Source organism: Bos taurus, chromosome 22, assembly GCF_002263795.3.
Source record: "Bos taurus isolate L1 Dominette 01449 registration number 42190680 breed Hereford chromosome 22, ARS-UCD2.0, whole genome shotgun sequence".
In the NCBI taxonomy this organism is placed as follows: domain Eukaryota; kingdom Metazoa; phylum Chordata; class Mammalia; order Artiodactyla; family Bovidae; genus Bos; species Bos taurus.
The window spans coordinates 49,326,250-49,346,055 of record NC_037349.1 but is presented as its reverse complement, the minus strand read 5'-3'; the positions used below and the strand labels follow the sequence as shown (position 1 = coordinate 49,346,055).

General features: G+C 38.4%; 1 protein-coding gene across 6 annotated transcripts in view; it reads right to left on the bottom strand.

Annotated features, from left to right (window-relative positions):
* The window catches only part of DCAF1 (DDB1 and CUL4 associated factor 1), a 93,747-nt gene that overhangs the window by 25,040 nt on the left and 48,901 nt on the right, over positions 1-19,806 (bottom strand). For all 6 annotated transcript variants that reach the window (XM_059880160.1, XM_059880161.1, XM_010817839.4 and 3 more), the window contains 9 exons: positions 16,582-16,719; positions 15,090-15,602; positions 14,700-14,801; positions 11,941-12,099; positions 10,598-10,777; positions 9,909-10,118; positions 8,922-9,091; positions 2,833-2,957; positions 575-1,838 (listed from right to left, as the gene is read on the bottom strand). In XM_059880160.1, coding sequence (XP_059736143.1) covers positions 575-1,838; positions 2,833-2,957; positions 8,922-9,091; positions 9,909-10,118; positions 10,598-10,777; positions 11,941-12,099; positions 14,700-14,801; positions 15,090-15,602; positions 16,582-16,719 — 2,861 coding nt within the window. The remainder of the gene's footprint in view (positions 1-574; positions 1,839-2,832; positions 2,958-8,921; positions 9,092-9,908; positions 10,119-10,597; positions 10,778-11,940; positions 12,100-14,699; positions 14,802-15,089; positions 15,603-16,581; positions 16,720-19,806) is intronic.

Genomic DNA, 19,806 nt, shown 5'->3' with positions numbered 1-19,806 from the left:
TTCACTTAAAAATGTTAACAATAACAAAAATTCCCATGTCAAAAACCTGAGATCCCATGACTTGTATGCAAGATTTTAAAAAAATATTTATTTGGCTGCACTGGATCTTAGTTGCGGCATGTGACCTCTGAATTGCAGCACAGTTCCCTGACCAGGGATTGAACCCAGGCCCCCTGCATTGGGAGTGTGGAGTCTTACCTACTGGACCACCAGGGGAAGCCCCAGTGTAAAATTTTTAAGGAATAAGAAGAGGTAACAACTTGGACCAGCACAAGTACAAACTTGAGAGCCTCGTCAGGGACAGAGTGTTGCATGGGCTCTAGAAAACATACTAATATAACAAGAACAGAGTATCTTATATTGCCAGTAATTATACAAGGAACCCCTGGGTTCCCCTTGACAAAAGGGGGTATAGTCACATTGCTCAGGTATTCACACAAAATGATAATTCCTGGTATTTCAGGCCAACAAATGGTTTTCTGGAGTTATTACTTCATGCTGATATTGCCCACATACTCTGACGTAAACAGAAAAATCATTCCAATTCTCAGGGAGTGAGGTAACCTCTCCTTACCTGCTAAAGATAAGGTGCCTATCAAAGCACCCGCCATCTACCCCTCCATACTTTGGAAATGATGCCCTGCGGTTTAGCCTTGAGGTAAAGTTTATTGGCGCTTGTCGCCTCTGTTTTGGCTCAGGACACTGGTGAGGAGTAAAGAGAGAGAAGGGTGGGCAGGTGGCAACTGGGTTCTTGCAGCGAGCATGCTGCTCTCTAAGATATTCTGTGATGATACTGTCCAGCGTAGGCGGGGAGGGAAGGTGTCTGTCCAGCTGCTTTTTTATGGCTGGGCTCTGGCTGTAGGCGCCATGGTCCGACTTCTGCCGCAACACTCTGATTTTCCTGCCATTGCAGGGTGATGGCCTCTCTCTGATAAAACTGATCCTACCAATCACAGGGGAGTTTCCTGCATGAGATGGACCAGGCAGAGCTAGTGAACCCTGGGGCACCCGCGGCTGAGGATGAGCAGCGGGGGCAGAAGGGGCAGAGGTACCCACAGCAGCATGGCTACCCAATCGAGTTGCAATGCCATTGGCGATGCGAGGGGTGCGGGGAAGAGAAACAGGAGAAGCAGCAGCAGTGACCGGGGTGAAGGCCGAAGAATGGGAGGCAGCAGTCATGGGCAGGTCGGCCTCTTTAGTCAGCACAGTGGCTGTCTCCCCAAGGCCTTTAGAAATGAGATGGTTTCGGATCAGTAGAAGCAGCTCTTTCTCAGGAAAGGAGATCCGTGACTGGGCAACAACGTCAGCTTTCTGCAGACGTGCCAGGGACACATCGGTGCCGATAAGAAGCGGCTTTCCCGACACCCGTTCGATGAGCTCAGCGGCGTACTTGCAGAACTTGACGTGGTCACTACGCTTGTCCTGAAGCACAGGCTCTTTCATCAGCTGCTGGATCTGGCAGCTGCTGAAAAGGGGCAGTTTGCTGATGATCTGCCGCACGGTGCTACTGCGAGACAGGCCCACCAGGGCCTTGCAGGCTAGGGCCCGGATCTGGTCTGCATCTGTGATGGGCATCTTGACAGACAGTAAGGACAGAAGCACCTTGATGCCGTTGTTGGACTGCACCACGTTCCACATCTTGGCCAGAGTGTGCTCACTGCTTTTGGGCGTCTGAGGCAGCTTCCTCCGAGGCGTTCCAGAGATAAACTTGCCAATACTAGAAATTCTGTTATCCGGGCCACAAACACAATTGATGATAATCTGAAGTGCTGACTTCTGAATTTCAGCATCGTGAATAAAGAACTCACCCTCAGCCACTCCCAAAATAATGCTGATACCTATAGGGGGAAAATTTTTTAATATTATTCCTCATAACACTAATGTCAACTTCAATTGTCAAAATTTATTTCAGAGTCAAAATTTACAGTTCTATTCATTGTGTCCAAAACCACTACAATATTGTAATTAGCCTCCAATTAAAATAAATAAATAATTTCTTTTTAAAGTGTAGCAGTTTTCTCTTCAGTTCAGTTGCTCAGTCCAGTCGGACTCTTGCGACCCCATGGACTTAAGTGTAAGGAATAGTTTGTATAAAATGCAGCCAGTTCTACTACAGTGTATCTTTATGACAGAAGACCTCATATGCAGTTTTTAAATACGGGAATGATGTGGAAGTCACCAAGGTTCATGTACAAGCTTTCCTAGGTAAGGAAAGCAAAAACAGTGGGAATGAATAAAAACTTCCAGCAGGAAAGAAAAAGTCCTCAGCCTGGCTGCTATAGTAGTAGCAGAAACCCTTTCTTCTACATATGAATTAACTTAAAAACAAGTGGCTAAGCCTCAGGCTTTCTCCCCAGGGTACTGCATTCTAGGGCCCACAGCCACTCACATGACTTGCATGCTCACCTTAGCAGCAGCCCTCATCAGCCCTGATCTTAATAAGGGTTTTTTCCCTTTGTTTTTGTGTGTAATAACTTATTCATTTGCGCTGCTTGCCAATTATTCATTTTGAGTTGCTTAAATTTTTTGCTATCTGCCCCAACCCATGTTTCTTATAAATTCTATTTTTAGCATAACACTCTGAAGAGTGCAAGGAATGCACTTGTACTATTACAGCAAAAATGCCTGTACCACCCAGAATACCTGAGTTCACTAACATGACTCCCTTATTTGAAACTGATGGCATGACTTAAAAGAACTTAAAGGGTACCCTCCTTTGCTACCTTCTGTTCTAGTACTGCAAAATTAGGTCAGTTAAGTAACCACAACCAGAATGGCAGAGGAAAACAAATTAAAACCACGCAATGACAAAAATGGCAAGATACAACCTACCTACAGTGGAGACGGTGGAGCCAGCCTCATCTAGTACATCCACTGATTCTGCCAACTGGAGCTGAATTTTTGGCACAACAGTGAGAATAGCCAGGACATCCAGAGCAAAGCGCACAGTGTCATTCCTGGACAGAAAGAAGAATTAGTCAAAGGGAAACTCGGATACAGCCACCAGAAACAGTCTCTGTTAAAAGAGAGACAGACAGACACAGACAGTGGGTCAGAACTACTTACTACCTGAATGACTCTGTCCCTAGCCATGGCATCAAGAGAGGACCTGTAAGTCACCACAACACTAATTTCAAAAAACATGGGTATGGAATTTTCACCTATCAAACTGCTAAGATTAAAAAACAAAGGATAATCTCCAATGCTGGTGAAGATGAGCAGAGACAAATGCTCTCAAACTTTTGGGAGGAGAAGAAAATAGGACACTCCTCTTGGAAAATAATTTGGAAATATGAAACAAGGTTCTTAAAATGTTTGTAACCTTTGGCCCAGGAATTTTACCTTTAGGAATTTGCCCTAAGGAAATAATCAGAAGTACAAACAAGTATTTATGGATTAAGATGTCCATTATCACATCATGTAAACAGCAAAAGAATTAAGAAAACTTACACAGGAAACAGGAATACCTGTGTTAAATTCTGGACAACTTTGCAGCTACTGACAATTGTTTCAAAAAAACTTCTAAGGACAAATGAAAAGGCTCAAAAGACAACAAAACCAAGATACAAAATTTTAAAGCCAACAATACCTAGCACTGGCAAGAAGGGAGAGAAAATGAAAACTCCCATAGACTGCTGTGGGAGAAGTCATTTTTCCAAACAATCTGGCAACATCCACTAAAGATGAGATGCAGCCACATTACAACTCAAACTGTACACATCACATCCTCAAGAGAGACCTCAAAAAGAAGTTCGTGGTACCACTCATTTGACAGGAAAAAAAAAGAGAAAAAAGGCACTAAATGCCCATCAGTAGGAGAATAAACCATAGTATAGAAATGTGCTTAGTCACTCAGTCATGTCTGACTCTTTGCAACCCCATGGAGCCCACCAGGCTCCTCTGTTCATGGAATTTTCCAGGCAAGAATACTGCAGTGGGTTTCTATTTCCTACTCCAGGGGATCTTCCCAACCCAGGGATTGAACCTGCATCTCCTGGGCCTCCTGCATTGGCAGGCAGATTTTTTACCACTGCGCCACCTGGGAAACCCAATATGCAAATATAAGAATTCAAATACGTATCAACACATAAATCTCAAACACTTAAGGGTGACTGAATACCTGAAACTTACATTAAAAAAATAAGTAAAAGTAAGGGTGAAGAAAGCAAGCACAGGTAAGACTTTATACAATTTTAGAACATAAAAAGAGTACTAAATCATTGATTACACACCCACACATATGCATAGCATAAAAAAAAAAAGAATGGAAAGAATGCATACCAAATTCAAGAAAACTGGTCACTCTGGGCTGGGGGGCAGAAAATGGAAAGGAACTGAGAAAGCAACATGCCAACCCTGAGTATGGAGTAGTTGTTATATTATTCTCTGTATCTTCATATAACTTGAGGTATTTCATTTAAAAAATGAGTTTAATTAAACACTATAATCTTAATCATGTCTATTTACAGAATTATGGAAAAGAGATTAAACAAATTAACAGAGGCTAAGAATAATTTCCATTTCTAAGGTTTTGTATATTCTAAGCAAGACCTTCTAGAACAAAATGATGTCCTTTTCATCATAAGGGACTCGAATTCAAAAGTAGGGAGTCAAGAGACACCTGTTTGGCATTGAAGGGACTTCAAAAAGAGGTTCATGGTACCACTCATTTGACAGGAAAAAGAAAGAAGACACTAAATGCCCATCAATAGGAGAATAAACTACAGTATAGATATGTTTGGCCTTGAAGTACAAAATGAAGAATGGCAAAGGCTAACAGTTTTGCCAAAAGAATGCACTGGTCATAACAAACACCCTCTTCCAACAATACAAGAGAAGACTCTATACATGGACATCACCACATGGTCAATACCAAAATCAGGCTGATTATATTCTTTGCAGCTGAAGATGCAAAAGCTCTATATAGTCAAAACAAGATGGGGAGCTGACTGTGCCTCAGATCACCAGCTCCTTAGTGTAAAATTCGGGCTCAAAATGAAGAAAGTAGGGAAAACCACTAACTAGGCCATTCAGGTATGACCTAAATCAAATCCCTTATGATTATACAGTAGAAGTGACAAATAAATTCAAGGGATTAGATCTGGTAGACAGAATGCCTGAAGAACTATGGATGAAGGTCCCTAATATTGTAAAGGAGGTGGTGACCAAAACCATCCCCAAGAAAAGGAGATGCAAAAAAGAAAAGTGGTTGTCTGAGGATGCCTTACAAATAGCTGAGAAGAGAAGAGAAAGGGAAAGATATACTCAACTGAATGCAGAGTTCCAGAGAATCGCAAGGAGAGGTAAGAAAACCTTCTTAAGTGAAAATGCAAAGAAACAGAGAAAAACAACAGGATGGAAGAGACTAGAAATCTCTTAAAGAACATCAGAGATACCAAGGGAACATTTCGTGCAAAGCTGGGCACAATAAAGGACAGAAACAGCAAGGACTTAACAGAAGCAGTAAAGATTAATAAGAGGTATCAAGAATATACAGATGAACTGTACAAAAAGTTATTAATGTCTTGGATAACCATGATGATGTGGTCATTCACCTAGAGGCAGACATCATGGAGCGCAAAGTCAAATGGGCCTTAGTAGGAAGCATTACTACGAACAACACTAGCGGAAGTGATGGAATTCCAGCTGAGCTATTTCAAATCCTAAAAGATGATGCTATGAAAGTGCTGCACTCAATATGCCAGCAAATTTGGAAAACTCAGCAGTGGCCACAGGACTGGAAAAGGTCAGTTTTCATTCCAATTCTAAAGAAGGGCGATGCCAAAGAATGTTCAAACTACCATACATTTGCATTCATTTCACATGCCAGCAAGATTATGCTCAAAAATCTTTCAAGCTAGGCTTCAGTAATATGTGAACTGAGAACTTCCATATGTACAAGCTAGATTTAGAAAGGCAGAACCACCAGAGATCAAACTCCCAACATCCACTGGATCATAGAAAAAGCAAGAGAATTTCCCAAAAAAATCTACTTCTGCTTCATTGACCACACTAAAGCCTTTGACTGTGTGGATCACAAGAAACTGGAAAATTTTTCCTAAGAGATGGGAATACTAGACCACCATACCTGCTTCCTGAGAAACCTGTATGCAGGTCAAGAAGCAACAGTTAGAACCAGACATGGAACAATGAACTGGCTCAAAATTGGGAAAGGAGTATATCAAGGCTGTATATTGTCACCCTGCTTATTTAACTTATATGCAGAGTACATCATGCAAAATGCCGGGCTGGAAGCACAAGCTAGAAACAAGACTGCCAGGAGAAATATCAACAACCTCAGATAGGCAGTTGATACTACTTTAATGGCAGAAAGTGAAAACTAACTAAAGAACCTAAAGAAAGGTAACTAAAAAGCTGGCTTAAAACTCAACATCCAAAAAACTAAGATCATGGTATCTCGTCCCATCACTTCATGGCAGATAGATGGGCAAACAGTGGAAACAGTGGCTGACTTTATTTTTGGGGGCTCCAAAACCACTGCAGATGGTGACTGCAGCCATGAAATTAAAGACACTTTACTCCTTGGAAGGAAAGTTATGACCAACCTAGACAGCATATTAAAAAGCAGAGACATTACTTTGTCAACAAAGGTCGGTCTAGTCAAGGCTATGGTTTTTCCAGTAGTCATGTATGGATGTGAGGGTTGGAAATATAAAGAAAGCTGATCACTGAAGAATTGATGCTTTTGAACTGTGGTGTTGGAGAAGACTCTTGAGAGTCCCTTGGACTGCAAGGAGATCCAACCAGTCCATCCTAAGGGAGATTAGTCCTGGGTGTTCATTGGAAGGACTGATGTTGAAGCTGAAACTCCAATACTTTGGCCACCTGATGCGAAGAACTAACTCATTTGAAAAGACCCTGAGGCTGGGAAAGATTGAGGGCGGGAAGAGAAGGGGACAACAGAGGATGAGATGGTTGGACGGCATCACCAACTCAATGGACTTGAGTCTGCGTAAACTCCGGGAGTTGGTGATGGACAGGGAGGCCTGGTATGCTGTGGTTCATAGGGTCACAGAGAGTCGGACATGACTGAGCGACTGAACTGAACTGTCCCTTGGAAGAATAGCTATGACAGATCTAGACATCATATTAAAAAGCAGACATCACTTTATCAACAAAGGTCCATATAGTCAAAGCTATGGATTTTCCAGTAGTCATGTAAGAATATGAGAGTTGGACCACAGAGAAGGCTCAAAGTCAAAAAATTGATACTTTCGAACTGTGGTGTTGGAGAAGACTCTTAAAACTCCCTTGGACAGCAAAATCAAACCAGTCAATCCTAAAGGAAATAAACCTGAATATTCACTGGAAGGACTGATGCTGAAGCTGAAACTCCAATACTTTGGCCACCGTATGCAAAGAGCCGATTCACTGGAAAAGACCCTGATGCTGGGAAAAATTGAAGGCAAGAGAAGAAATGGGTGACAGAGGATAAGATGGTTGGATTGCATCACCAACTCAATGGACATGAGTTTGAGCAAACTCAGGGAGACAGTGAAAGACAAGGAAGCCTGGCAGGCTACAGTTCATGGGGTCACAAAGAGTTGGACACAATTTGGCCACTGAACAAGAACAAAGAATAATTTTTATTTCTAAGGTTTTTGTATAGTCTAAGCAAAAACAAGTATTTAATTCTATTTTTAAAAATAAACTTTTAAAGGACATATTTATTTTTTCTTAAGTAATCCACATATGGATTTACCATTCAAAAAATGTATTTATAACCTTATTATCCTTTGAGTTTTCATCATCTTTAAAGCAATGGTCTCCAAGTAAATATAATAACCTCCTTTAATACTCTAAAAACAGTGTTTCTGAAAGTGTGCTTGGGGACCCTAGGAGTCTCTAAGACCTTTTCAAAAGGTGCTGAGATTTAAAAAATATTTTCATAATAACACTAAGATGTTATTTTTCCTTTCTCACTCTCCTCTCATGAGTGTATAAAGAGCTTTCCAGAGGCTATGTCATGTGTGATGTCACAAAAGGCTGAATACAGAAGCAGATATGAGATCTATTGAGCCAGATACTTGATGAAAATCAGCTGGCTTTATTTTGGAAACTTTTCATAAAAAATGCCAATAAGCCATGGGTTCAGATTATTTTTAAGTAAGTTGGTAAATATATTTACATTTTCAGTTTTAATTTCTAATATGCTAAATATCAATAGATAAAAAACAAAAGCTCTTAAGGGTCCTAATAATTTTTAGTACAGTAAAGGAATCTTGAGACCAGAAAGCTTGAAGATGGCCACCAAAAGTATTCCTCTAGATTTAACTATCCTAGGAATTAGAGTAAGAAACCTCCTGTCTTTATGGCAGTGGATGGATAGGGCAAGGAGGTCAAGAACCACAGCTTATAAACTTTGTTACTTTGTACCCTCCAGACTCCTTATCCAAAACATAGCTTTCTTTTTGCATCAGCCTCAAATAGAACCTACCCAACTGCCTGATGCCATTAGCTGTTTTTCCCTGAGCCTTGTCCAGCTCTGTCCTAATGGTGAAAACCCTACCAAAAGCAAAAAATACAGCTGTATGTGAAGCTCAAATAAACATCATATATGGTTGCCAAGCAGTAGAGAGACATTTAACATTTAAAGTCTAAGTACAAAGAATACTAGACTCCAGTCTCAGGACGACTTCAACACACCTCTGCAAGCTGTAGCCACACAGATTGCATAATTTCTCTAAGAGTACAGACATGATCCTTGTCTATGGTACAGTATTTATAATCACCAAGATCAAGCACTCTATACATTTAAAGATATTTATCACGCTTAATCTAGTTTCTCAGATTCAAGTCCAAAATTTTAATTCAACAAATATTTGTTAAGCATACACCATGTGAAAACCAACATGAACATTAGCAAAAAGCCGATCTTTGAAACCTCTCTCTGGTCCCACCTTGCATAATAGGTCTTCCAATTGCAAGCAATAGAAATAAGTTGCAATAAGAGCTGGACACAAGACAGCTTGAGGAAGACTTCAGCTGGCTCCCAATACAGCTGCGCTGGGCCATATTCTATCAGAAACTCCATCATTTCCACAATCTGTTCATGAGTATATGAACATGCCTAAAAGGACAGAGATATATTATTAAAGAACTCTATCAATCTACCTGCTGTTTTCTCCAGCACAGCTCAATGCTCTAAAGATTTTAATAATAAAGCTAAATAATAAGTCTTGACACACACTTCTTGAGTCCACAGCCCACATATGAAATAATAAATGATGCTTCATCTTTTATTTGTAACTAGACTCATAATACATTCTGCCAAAAAAGGTAACAAAATGTTCAAATTATTGGTGCATGTATTTCATACCTTAAGAAAAAGAAGCACCACATAAAATAATTGATTTCTTTTCAATATGTGACTTTTAAAACATGCAGATACTCTTCTTTGTTCTAAAACATACTAATTTCAAAAATGATAGTGAAGTAAATTATAGATATACCAGGTTTCAAAAGAAAATTCCACATAGAAGCAGCTAGAATATCTATCTAGTATTTTTCACAGAAAAAAGTCCTTTCGCACACATCTCAGTTTATCTTTTAGTTTAAGTATCCCAGCGAAGTAGCAAACTTACAACTGGGAGCAAAGTAAGTTCTCGATACATCTATTTTCTTTTTTTTTCCTTTGGAGCGTGCAGCTAGGATCTTAGTTCCCTGACCAGGGATTGAACCTGGGCCATTGACATTGAGTCATATAACCACTGTACAGCTAGAGAAGTCCCTACACCCCTATCCATTTCATTCTGCCTCCTCACAGTGCAAGTATAATCCATTAATGTACATCCCACCTGGACTCCACTGATACGAATGTGCATTTCAGGCCCAAGATGCTACAGACAATACTAACAATGTTTCTTTTTTAGACAAGGTTCTCTCACCTTGTAGGGAGGTTGAGGATGAACAAGAATGCCACCTTCAGTCCTCTGAAGAGACTGCTTCACTTGTTCCAATTTAATGGCCAGGTGAGCTTCAAAGTACTTGCGCAAGGCCATGCAGGTGTGTTTACCAGTCTGCCGGCTAGCGAATATTTCATCATCACTCAGAAGTGCACCCTGATCTTCCAAATTTAGAATCTCCAAAGTACTGATCTATTAAGAAAGGGGCAGAAGAAGGGGGCAAAAGAGAAGAACGAAAAGAAAAAGGAAAAGGAGAAAAAAGTAGAAAGATTTCAGTAGATTTTTATGCTCAAGAAGATTGATAAACATCAAAGTACATCTGTCTGTACATCATGTTAAGAGCAGACATATGAAAACAAAACACTAAACCTATATTGAAAAATGACACAGCTTTCAATCATGTTGAAAGACACAGAGGCACAAAACTGCTTTTAGAACAAGCAATTCTCCCTGTAAGATTACTATCTTCAAGGCAAGTCTACAGTGGCATAGTCCTCTAACCACTTAAGAGGAAGAAAAAGTTGTGAATGAAGGAGGGAAAAAGACTTTATCCATAAAAATGACAGAAAAACCCCTCCAGTCAGAAGCTTCCTCTCTTCAGTGCTGCTGAAGGGCAGCCACATCAAGCAGGACCCCACTCCTCACAAAGAGAAGCCACTGAAGAACCTCACCAAGTTCACCAGACGACGAAGACCATCGTAGCGGTCAAAGAGTTCCAACACAGCCCGGAAGGAGAAGCAGATTGAGAAAAACATGGTAGCATGGCAGCATCCTGAGGCATGTGAACATTCCATTAGCCACAGGGTGTAGTTCACCACATCAGACAGAACATTGTGGGGATGCATGCAAACCTGCAAAGGGCAAAAATAAAACACAACTTTTTAAAACGTGGGGGAAAGGAACTTCCAGAAGGTATAAAAAATTCACCAGTGTACATAGGTATCTACAAAATACAATAATCATTCCTGAGTAAGTCATTCTGATTTAAAGCTTAAGCTGTAAATAAAATTTTATGACAATCTATTCCTAGGCAGAAAACAATCTAAATTTAGAGAAATGTTTAAATTCCACCTAAGCTTTCGGAGTGTCAAACTTTGCAAATATTTTTATCCTTTAATGCTCACAAAGCTCTGTTACACAGGTATCAGGATCACCACTTAACTAATGAAGTAGCTCAGAGATGTAAGGGACTTTCCCAGGCTGATAAAAAGTTGATAAAAGTAAGGGAGCTGATAAAAGTAACTGAGCCTTCTGATACTGAAATCTCCAAGTTCAGTATCCATTCACTCACTGATTTGTTCACACACATGGTGCTGACTCCTGTCAGACAATGAATTCTGAAGCATTACCCAGGTTTGTTTGACACTTTTAACCACAATTAATTCTGTACAAATACACACAGATTAGGTTACTACTCTCAAAAGATTACATATCTTTGCAGAAAGCTAGATCGTAACGAGTAAAAAAATTAAAATCAGAAGATTACCCCATTAATAAATTTGCACAGAAGAATAAAGACACCACTGAGAGGAATTTACCAACTTCACTCTATCAGAAAAGCTACAATTGCATAAAATATAGAAGAATGCTCCAGATATAGAAACAAGGGTTGCTGTGGTGTCTAGGGACCCATTTCTTTTCTAATGTATAACCCACTTACATTTAAAAAAAAAAAAAAAAAAACATGAAATAAAAAATCTTAACTGGAAAAACAGAAAAACCAGAGGGGTACAGTACCTCTAGAGCCCTAAGAACAACTGGAATGATTTTACTATCTCTACCACAAACTATCCTGTTAACATACACAAAGCATCATCTGTTGTTTTTATAACTGACTCGAAAATGCAAAATGTAACTCTACTGGGGGACACCTGAGAAGAGCCTGAAAATAGAATGCCCTTTCATTAAGGCCTAATCCAACTGTTTAATTGTCTCATCCAAATGCTTTTCTGTGAATGCATGAGAGTAGTCCCACCCTAAACCATTCCCATACATCTGAATGGACTGGACTTACTCTTTCCATGGCATCCTGGTTGTAGGACAGGTAATACAAGCACATGGATACACCAGTTGCAGCCATAGAAGGACGAGGAATTTCCAGTAATTTCTGTACTCCACCGTGCGCAACAAATTCTGTGGCAAACTTATTGTGGAGCAGGAGAGATGCTAGGTGCTACACAAAGAGGATACATATTACCATGGAACAATCTAGAACAAATATCTCTTCACAGAATATTAAGTTGCTAAATACAAAGACTCCTTAAAAGTAGACAACCACCCCCTCAAAACAGAAGTAAAACCAATACTGCTTAAGGGAAACAAAAAAATAAGCAAACAAAAACTGTAGAATTCGGTAACATTGCCTCCTAATACCAAAGTTTTCATGATGGTGAAAAACAAGAAATGAAGAATACTACTGTACATTATGACACACTCCTATAACTGTTTTATTATTACATATCTTCCCTAATGGATTTTTGTCACCCTTTCCATTTTAATCTTTTTAAACATAATCAGCTTTATGTTTTAGCTTTGGCCCAGTCACTGATTTACCCAAAACTCTGCTTTCTTTTAAACTGATACTTGCTTATATCCTCAAAAACAAACTTCAAAAAACTAGTACATTTCTGGTACTAATCAGAATGCACTTTAAATAGACTTTATTAATAATACATTTCATAGCCTCTCTGGGTGGACCTGAACTGGGCAATTTAAGGGCAGGGAGTGCAATGCAAGCAGCAGGCTACTCAATGACTTTGAATCCAGGCCAACATGGATGCAGCCTCATAACTAGAGCTCCCCCTCCTGTTTCTCACACCAAAGTGTCTTCTGGGTCATGAGACAGGCAGCAAGCAGTACAGACAAAACGATACAGATTTGTAACTGATACTTGTACAAATTTCACCAAGGTCAATAGGTGTGTACCCTCTTCAGACATTCTCTCAATACACAGACTCGGACTAATCCTTGTATATAATTCAAACCCCTTCCCTATTAACTTTTCTTGTCTGATACACAAATCTCTACCACCAAGCCTTTCCCTGCTGCTGCTAAGTCGCTTCAGTTGTGTCCGACTCTGTGCGACCCCATAGAGTACTTTCCCTAAGAAACAGCTAAGCCATGTATGGTTCCCTCCCCAATACTCAGACCATTGCATGTGCTTTTTTCTCAAAACCACTACCATAAATTGGCAGTTCCACTGCCAGAATCAGCAGCAGGGAAAACAGAACAAACAAAAGGCTCAATCTTTACCAAGAAGCTTAATTCTAGTTGGCTCAACACAGCCCATACGTGGCTCACCTCACTCTTGTGGGCAAAGACTCTATTTTCACTCCTTATACTGTACCTCCATATAAGGTCTAGTTCTTCATTTACTATTTTAACCCATTTTGTTTCTACTAACTTCAATACTTACCCCTTCTCCTGCACAACTGAGTCTTCCTTTTGAACAAAACCGTACATATAACTTTCTACACTTTTTATTTCCTCATAATAAAGATCTCTTATCTGGTTTTACCCTGTTCATCCTTATTCCATTTTCTCTAACCCCTTATATGATTCTGCATAGAAACAGGTGAATAACGACACCCATTATAGGTTCTCATACAAAGACCTACAGAAATAGCAACTGCCCAAAGCCCTTCTTCCACTATTTCCTTTTCAAGACAGGATGCTGCATCTGAAAGCAATACCTTGGGCCACTGGAGACAACTTTGACCTCCAGCTTCATCCCACTGTTCGAAGTAAAATCACGAGTTTGCATACTTTATACACATACACACACACTGCATTCCACACACAGGGATACATGTTACTTTAATTTATGTCTGACCTCCTCCAAACTTAAAATTTCTGGGGTCTGCAAGTCAAATTTCATCATTTCTATTTAATTCCAATACACTTTGGAACTGTGCTGGCCAACACTGTAGTCATTGGTTACATGTGGCTAATTTCATTAAAATTAAGTTAAAAACTCAGGAGCTCAGTGGCACTAGCTACATTTTACATGCTCATTTGTGGCTAGTAGCCACTGTACTGAAAAGCACAAAGAACATTTCCATCATCACCAAAAGTTCTATTGGACAGTGTAGCTCTGGAATATCAGGAATGAAATTATACCTTTAAAGAGCAAGAACATCATCTCTTTTTCAGAAGTTTTGTCTAGAAGCTACTATTTCTCAAAGAGACCATTCCTTCCTTTGTGCCCCAATACTTCTGTCACAACATCTGTATTTTAAAAAAATCATAGGCTTACATGCCTGGCTCTCTCAACCACATGATAAGCAGCAGAGACTTAATTTATTTGTCTAATACTATAAACATCACAGAACAGTACTGTGTCCATTAGTTACCTGTTAGGTAGAACTGTAATAGCCACAATGTTATTCATTCAACTTAACCTCTCTCCCTTCAGATTACCTTAATCATGAAGAGGTATGGATTTAGTGGGCTACACATACCTGCCCACCTATACTTAGCCCTTTTGCAACCTAGAAATTCCTTTACTTTCACTGAATTTGGGTATGTCCCTATTTCTTTACTCATTTTCTGATTTATACTCTAGATAACCTAACATCATACAATATGTATACAGTTAAAAACTTGGTAAGGCTCAACTCTTCTATTTAAACAAGAAATTTTCATTTGTTGCTACTGACACATCTGGTAATAGAAACATTCTAAACAATAAAATCCAGAGATGTTATATACCAAAACACATAGACAATCCACATTAATTAAATGCTTGGTAACTAATATTTTCAAGAACTTTACCTTGAGCGCCTCAAATGTAAGCAGGACATCATTAGTTTGTTTTAAGTCAATGTAGAACATCATCAACTCCCGTGATCCAAGCTGCATGAATATGGGAAGTAACTGAAATGAACACCAAAAACATGTCTTAACATTTGAATTTATTTTCACATATTTCCTGATAGAAGACTAAAGAAACCCTTCCTCCCTCCTTTATAAAGATAAACATATAAACACATTTTGTTCGAAAAGACCTTATCAGGAGTGACTTCCTTAAGACTTTACCAGTTTGACACAGATTTTTCTGTATTAGAATGAAAACACATCAATGTATAATATGCCACCACAAAATACCCCAGAAATAACACAGTCGTCTTAAAGCATGAACACTACGTTTCCCAGTAAGCTTACCTCCTGATATTCTCCTAAAGGGGTCAAATACTGGAGAATAAGTCGCTGCTCAATAGCAGGAGTCATAGGATAAAGGGTATAATTGGTGCCAATCACCCAGGGGGACATTTCTGACCAGCTGCTATTAGACAATTCAACAAACATGCGGTCTGGATCAGATGATGAAAAACCCAACTTTTGCTTGGCTTTCCTGAAGCTCTCTCTGTCAGCCTGTTTTGTTGACTTGTTTTTCCTCAATGCCCCTTCTTCAAGTTTCGTTGCTGAGTTCACTCTGCTACTGGTCTTGTGGCCTGACTCAAGATGAAAGGAGATCTCCATGTCTCCAGAAGCTTCCTCTTGTTCGCCATCTACTACATCTACAGCCATGTCGCCATAGTCCATATCCACAGCTTCTTCATCCAGAGGCAAAAGGGGTTCAGAGGAGAGCTTTCGTGGGCTAGGACGCTTGCTTTCTTGCCTTGAACCTACTTCCTGAAGCTGCAGCTCCCTCAATCTTCGAAGCACTATTGCCACCTATCAACAGATATTGGAATAAAACAGATTTATCTCTTCTGTATCTTAAAAGAGTCATGTAATTCTTACTTCCATTTAAGGATACTCAGACAGTTATCTCAATGACTGATAAGAGTACAGATCTGACAAGCATGTTGACTTGATTCCCACAGCTTGATGAAATAAATAATGGCTAAAAGTCTCATTCCTCATACAATTTCCAAGAATCTAAACCTAAATCTAAATCTAAATCTGCAGATAAAACCTAATTCACAGCACATCTGTCTGGATCATGCTGGACCAGACCATCAAATTTGAAGGGGCAGACACAAGGTATATTCAAAGTTTTTTACAAGTGTCTTTGAAAATCAAACATGAAGGTTTTTCAAACTTTTATCTGTATTCTGTTAAATACTGTCATCCACATTACACATAATTACATAAGCTATTTTTCAAGTTCACCATTTATGTTTTCCTTTAGGTACTCATTTTTTGATCTGATCCAAAACTGTAGTAGTATGGTTAGTTTAAAAAAAAAAAAAAGAGTGATCAGGCCTGCAACTTAAACTGAATTTAAAAAAAAACAAACAATGGTGACCAGACCAGAAGAGGGGTGAATGGATGGATGAGTATGTCATAAATATAAATATAGTAAATGTTCACAATCAATGTAAGTGGTCTATATACAGGTGTTTGCTGTAAAATTGTATTTTGCTATATGTTCGAAATTTTTCATAATCCAAATGTGGGAAAGGAAGAGGGAATGGTACTGTTTATCTGGTACAAACTATCATGATCTTTGACAAAATGAAAAACTGCTATATGCAAGTTAAAGAAAACGTACAGTCAAAACTCTTACATAAGGTAAGAGTTGAAATGCTGATATTATAGCTATACTTTAGTACAATGAATAAGATCTACTGACTCAACTTCAGGTAGCAAGAAAGAATGAGTGAATATACTATCTTACATGAAAAAGTCACTATGACACGGCCCTTACCAGCTGTGAGTTCTCATCCCTGTAGTTAGCAGCGATGTCTTGATTCTCCATAGCACCACCTAACAGACCAGTAGAATATGTCCTCAGTGGCTGATCAGCCTCTCGGGCCCATTTGAAAAGGTTCTCAACAATTCCTTCCTTTAGTAAAGGAAATGAAAGAGTACAAATCAGGTGGGTCAAGATCTCATAATTCCAGATATAAGCAATGACTTCAGTTGATAAAAAAAAATTTTTTAATAAAATATTTCAATATTGCTCATAAGATTACAAAATCTAAGCAAACTAAATGTACTACAGTAGGTGGTTTAAAATAACTGTGCATCTATGAAACAGTCCTATTTATCCACGAAAACTCAAGCTAAAGATCAACTATCACATAATGTAGCTATTAAGTCCCAAAAGGTTCCATAACCAAGCGTTGGGTACTAAAAATTCTACGTGCCTCTTTGAAGTTCACAACGCACAATTAACATTATCAATGTCTAAGAAGTTCTCCATCAAACAAGTGTTTAACTTCACATATCCCACTCTTAGTGTTTATTATGAAATAAAATACATAAACATGTACAGTCCAAAGAAAATGAAAATCACCTCTGTGATTTACCAATGAGCTTAAGAAACAGAAACCTCCCATGTGTCCCTCCCTACCATTTACCTCCTTCCTCTCCAAAGGGTATCTACCTTCCTAAATTTTAATAATTTTGTTGTAGAGCTTTTGTTAAATGTTATAGGCTTTGACCTGTATAAACTGTGTGTGTCATATGTATTTTTCTGCAACTTGTTTCTTTTACTCAACTTTATGTTTTTTACATTCATCTATACTGTTATGTGTAATTGTCACAAACAGTACCCAACATAAGACAGGCCTTACATACAATTACTTAATCCTTGTATCAGCTTTGTATGATGGACAAAGTACTATATTTACAGAAGAGAACACTGTCACAATGAGGTTAACTTACCAAAGTCACAAAACTAGTAAGTAGCAGAGCTGGGGTCTTATCCCAGGCAGCATACCTCCAAATGCTCTTCACCTCCATGTTCTGCTGCTATTTTGTTTGCTTAACTTTTACCTTTTTGTGTGTGCAAATATGTCCCTAGAGTAGACACCTAGGAACAGAACTACTAAGTCACAGGTGTGTATGTTCAACTTTACTAGAGGCAGCCAAACTATTTTTCAAAGGGATCACAACAATTCACATTTCCGACTTGAATAGTCCATTTCTTTTAATACATCTTACTAAAAGTTGACCACTATCAGGCTTTTTTTTTTTTGTAATAAGGTGGGTATGAAAATTTAATGCTTCATTTAACTCGAATTTTCTCATTTACTAACGAGGTTTAGCATTTTTTTCATGCCTTATGATCATTCATACTTTCACCTTCTGTGAAATACTCATGTCTTTTACCAGTGTTTCATGATAAAGCACAAAGTCTTAATTTTATGTAATCATATATAATAATATTTTCTTTTAAACTGTGTGCACTTTATATCTTAAACTCTTCCCTAAGGTCATGGTGTCATTCTCCTATATATTTCTAAGTTTTAAACTTTCTTCAAAAAAGTTATTAACACTCTGAACAATACACTTTGAGAAATTTTGTTTTAAAATACTTACTGATGTGAAAACAAACATTATCATCTACTTTAAGTGTCTTTCATTCTTCTTTCTGAACAGCATAAAAAACCTTAAATACTAACTCCAACTATTTCCTTCCATCTACATGTTACCCAGAATTTGTTCCCTCTTTTGTCCCCCCAAAACTGTAGTCAATATTTCTAGGTTTACAGAAGTTCTCTGAAGACATTTTCTACTATGGCCTCTACTGATGCTGTGGCAAAACTTGCTGTTAATTTGCAGGAATCTTTTTTACTCTAGTTGCTTTTAAAATCTTTTGTCTTTGGTATTCTTCTTTGGGCTTTCTGAATCTGAGTGGTCATGTCTTTCATTTATTAAGATCCTAGCCTCATCTCTCTGAATACGGCCTTTCTATTCCGTGCGTGCATGAGAGAGAGAGAAAGAGAATCTGAGTGGTCACGTCTTTCATTTATTTGTAAGATCCTAGCCTCCTGTCTCTGAACACTACCTTTCTATTCTCTTATGTATATGTGTATGTGATCTTTGTGCCCTCACCACACAGCATGTGGGATCACAGTTTCCCAACCAGAGATAAACCCATGCTCCCTGCAGTGGAAGCGGGGACTGTTAACCACTGGACCACCAGGCAAGTTCCTTCTTTTTCTGAAACTCCTTTTAGATATGTTCAAAATTTTCTAATTCTAGTCTCCATGTCTCAACTTCTTTCATATTTTTCTTCTCTTTTCTAAGCACTTCATTCTAGTTCCTTGGTTCATTTTCCAAATGGCCATTTTTCCCAGTCTTATAATTCTGATTTTTCTTTTTTTACATTCAATGATTTCTAACTATTTTAACCATTTTAAGTGTGCAATTCAGTGGGATTAAGTACATTCACAATGCTGTATAACCATTATCACTATATTTCTAGAATTTCATTATCCCAAACAGAAATTCTTTATTCCAGTTTTCAATAATGGATAGAACTGAACAGAAAATCAACAATGAAACAGAGAAGCTGAACAACACTGAAAATCAATTCAATCTAAAAGACATAGAGATAATACTCTATCCAACAAGAGCAGAATATACATTTTTCTCAAGTACAGGTGGAACATCTCCCAGAATAGACCCATATTTTAGGCCACAAAACACATCTTAATAATTTTAAAAGGGCTTACCTCTTACAAAGAATTTTTTTCAATCACAATGGAATGAAATGTGAAATCAATAACCCAAGAGAAAACTGGAAAATTCACATGTGGAAATTAACAGTCATAACCAACCAATGGGTCAAATTAGAAATCACAGCGAAATTAGTACCTTGAGATGAATGAAAACAAAAACACAACACACCAAAACTGATGGGATGCTACCAAAGCAGTGCAAAGGGCAAAATTTATATCTACAAGTACATAAAAAGAAAAAAAGGTCACAAATTAATAACCTAATTATATACTTCAAGAAATAAGAGCAAATAAAACCCAAAGATAACAGATATAAAAATAATAATAAAGTTTAGAGTGGAGATAGATAAAATATCAAATAGAAAAATATAGAAAATTAATGAAACCAAAAGTTGTTTTTTTGAAAGGATCAAAAAAAATTGACACAGGGCTTCCCTGGTGGTACAGTGTTAAGAATTCAC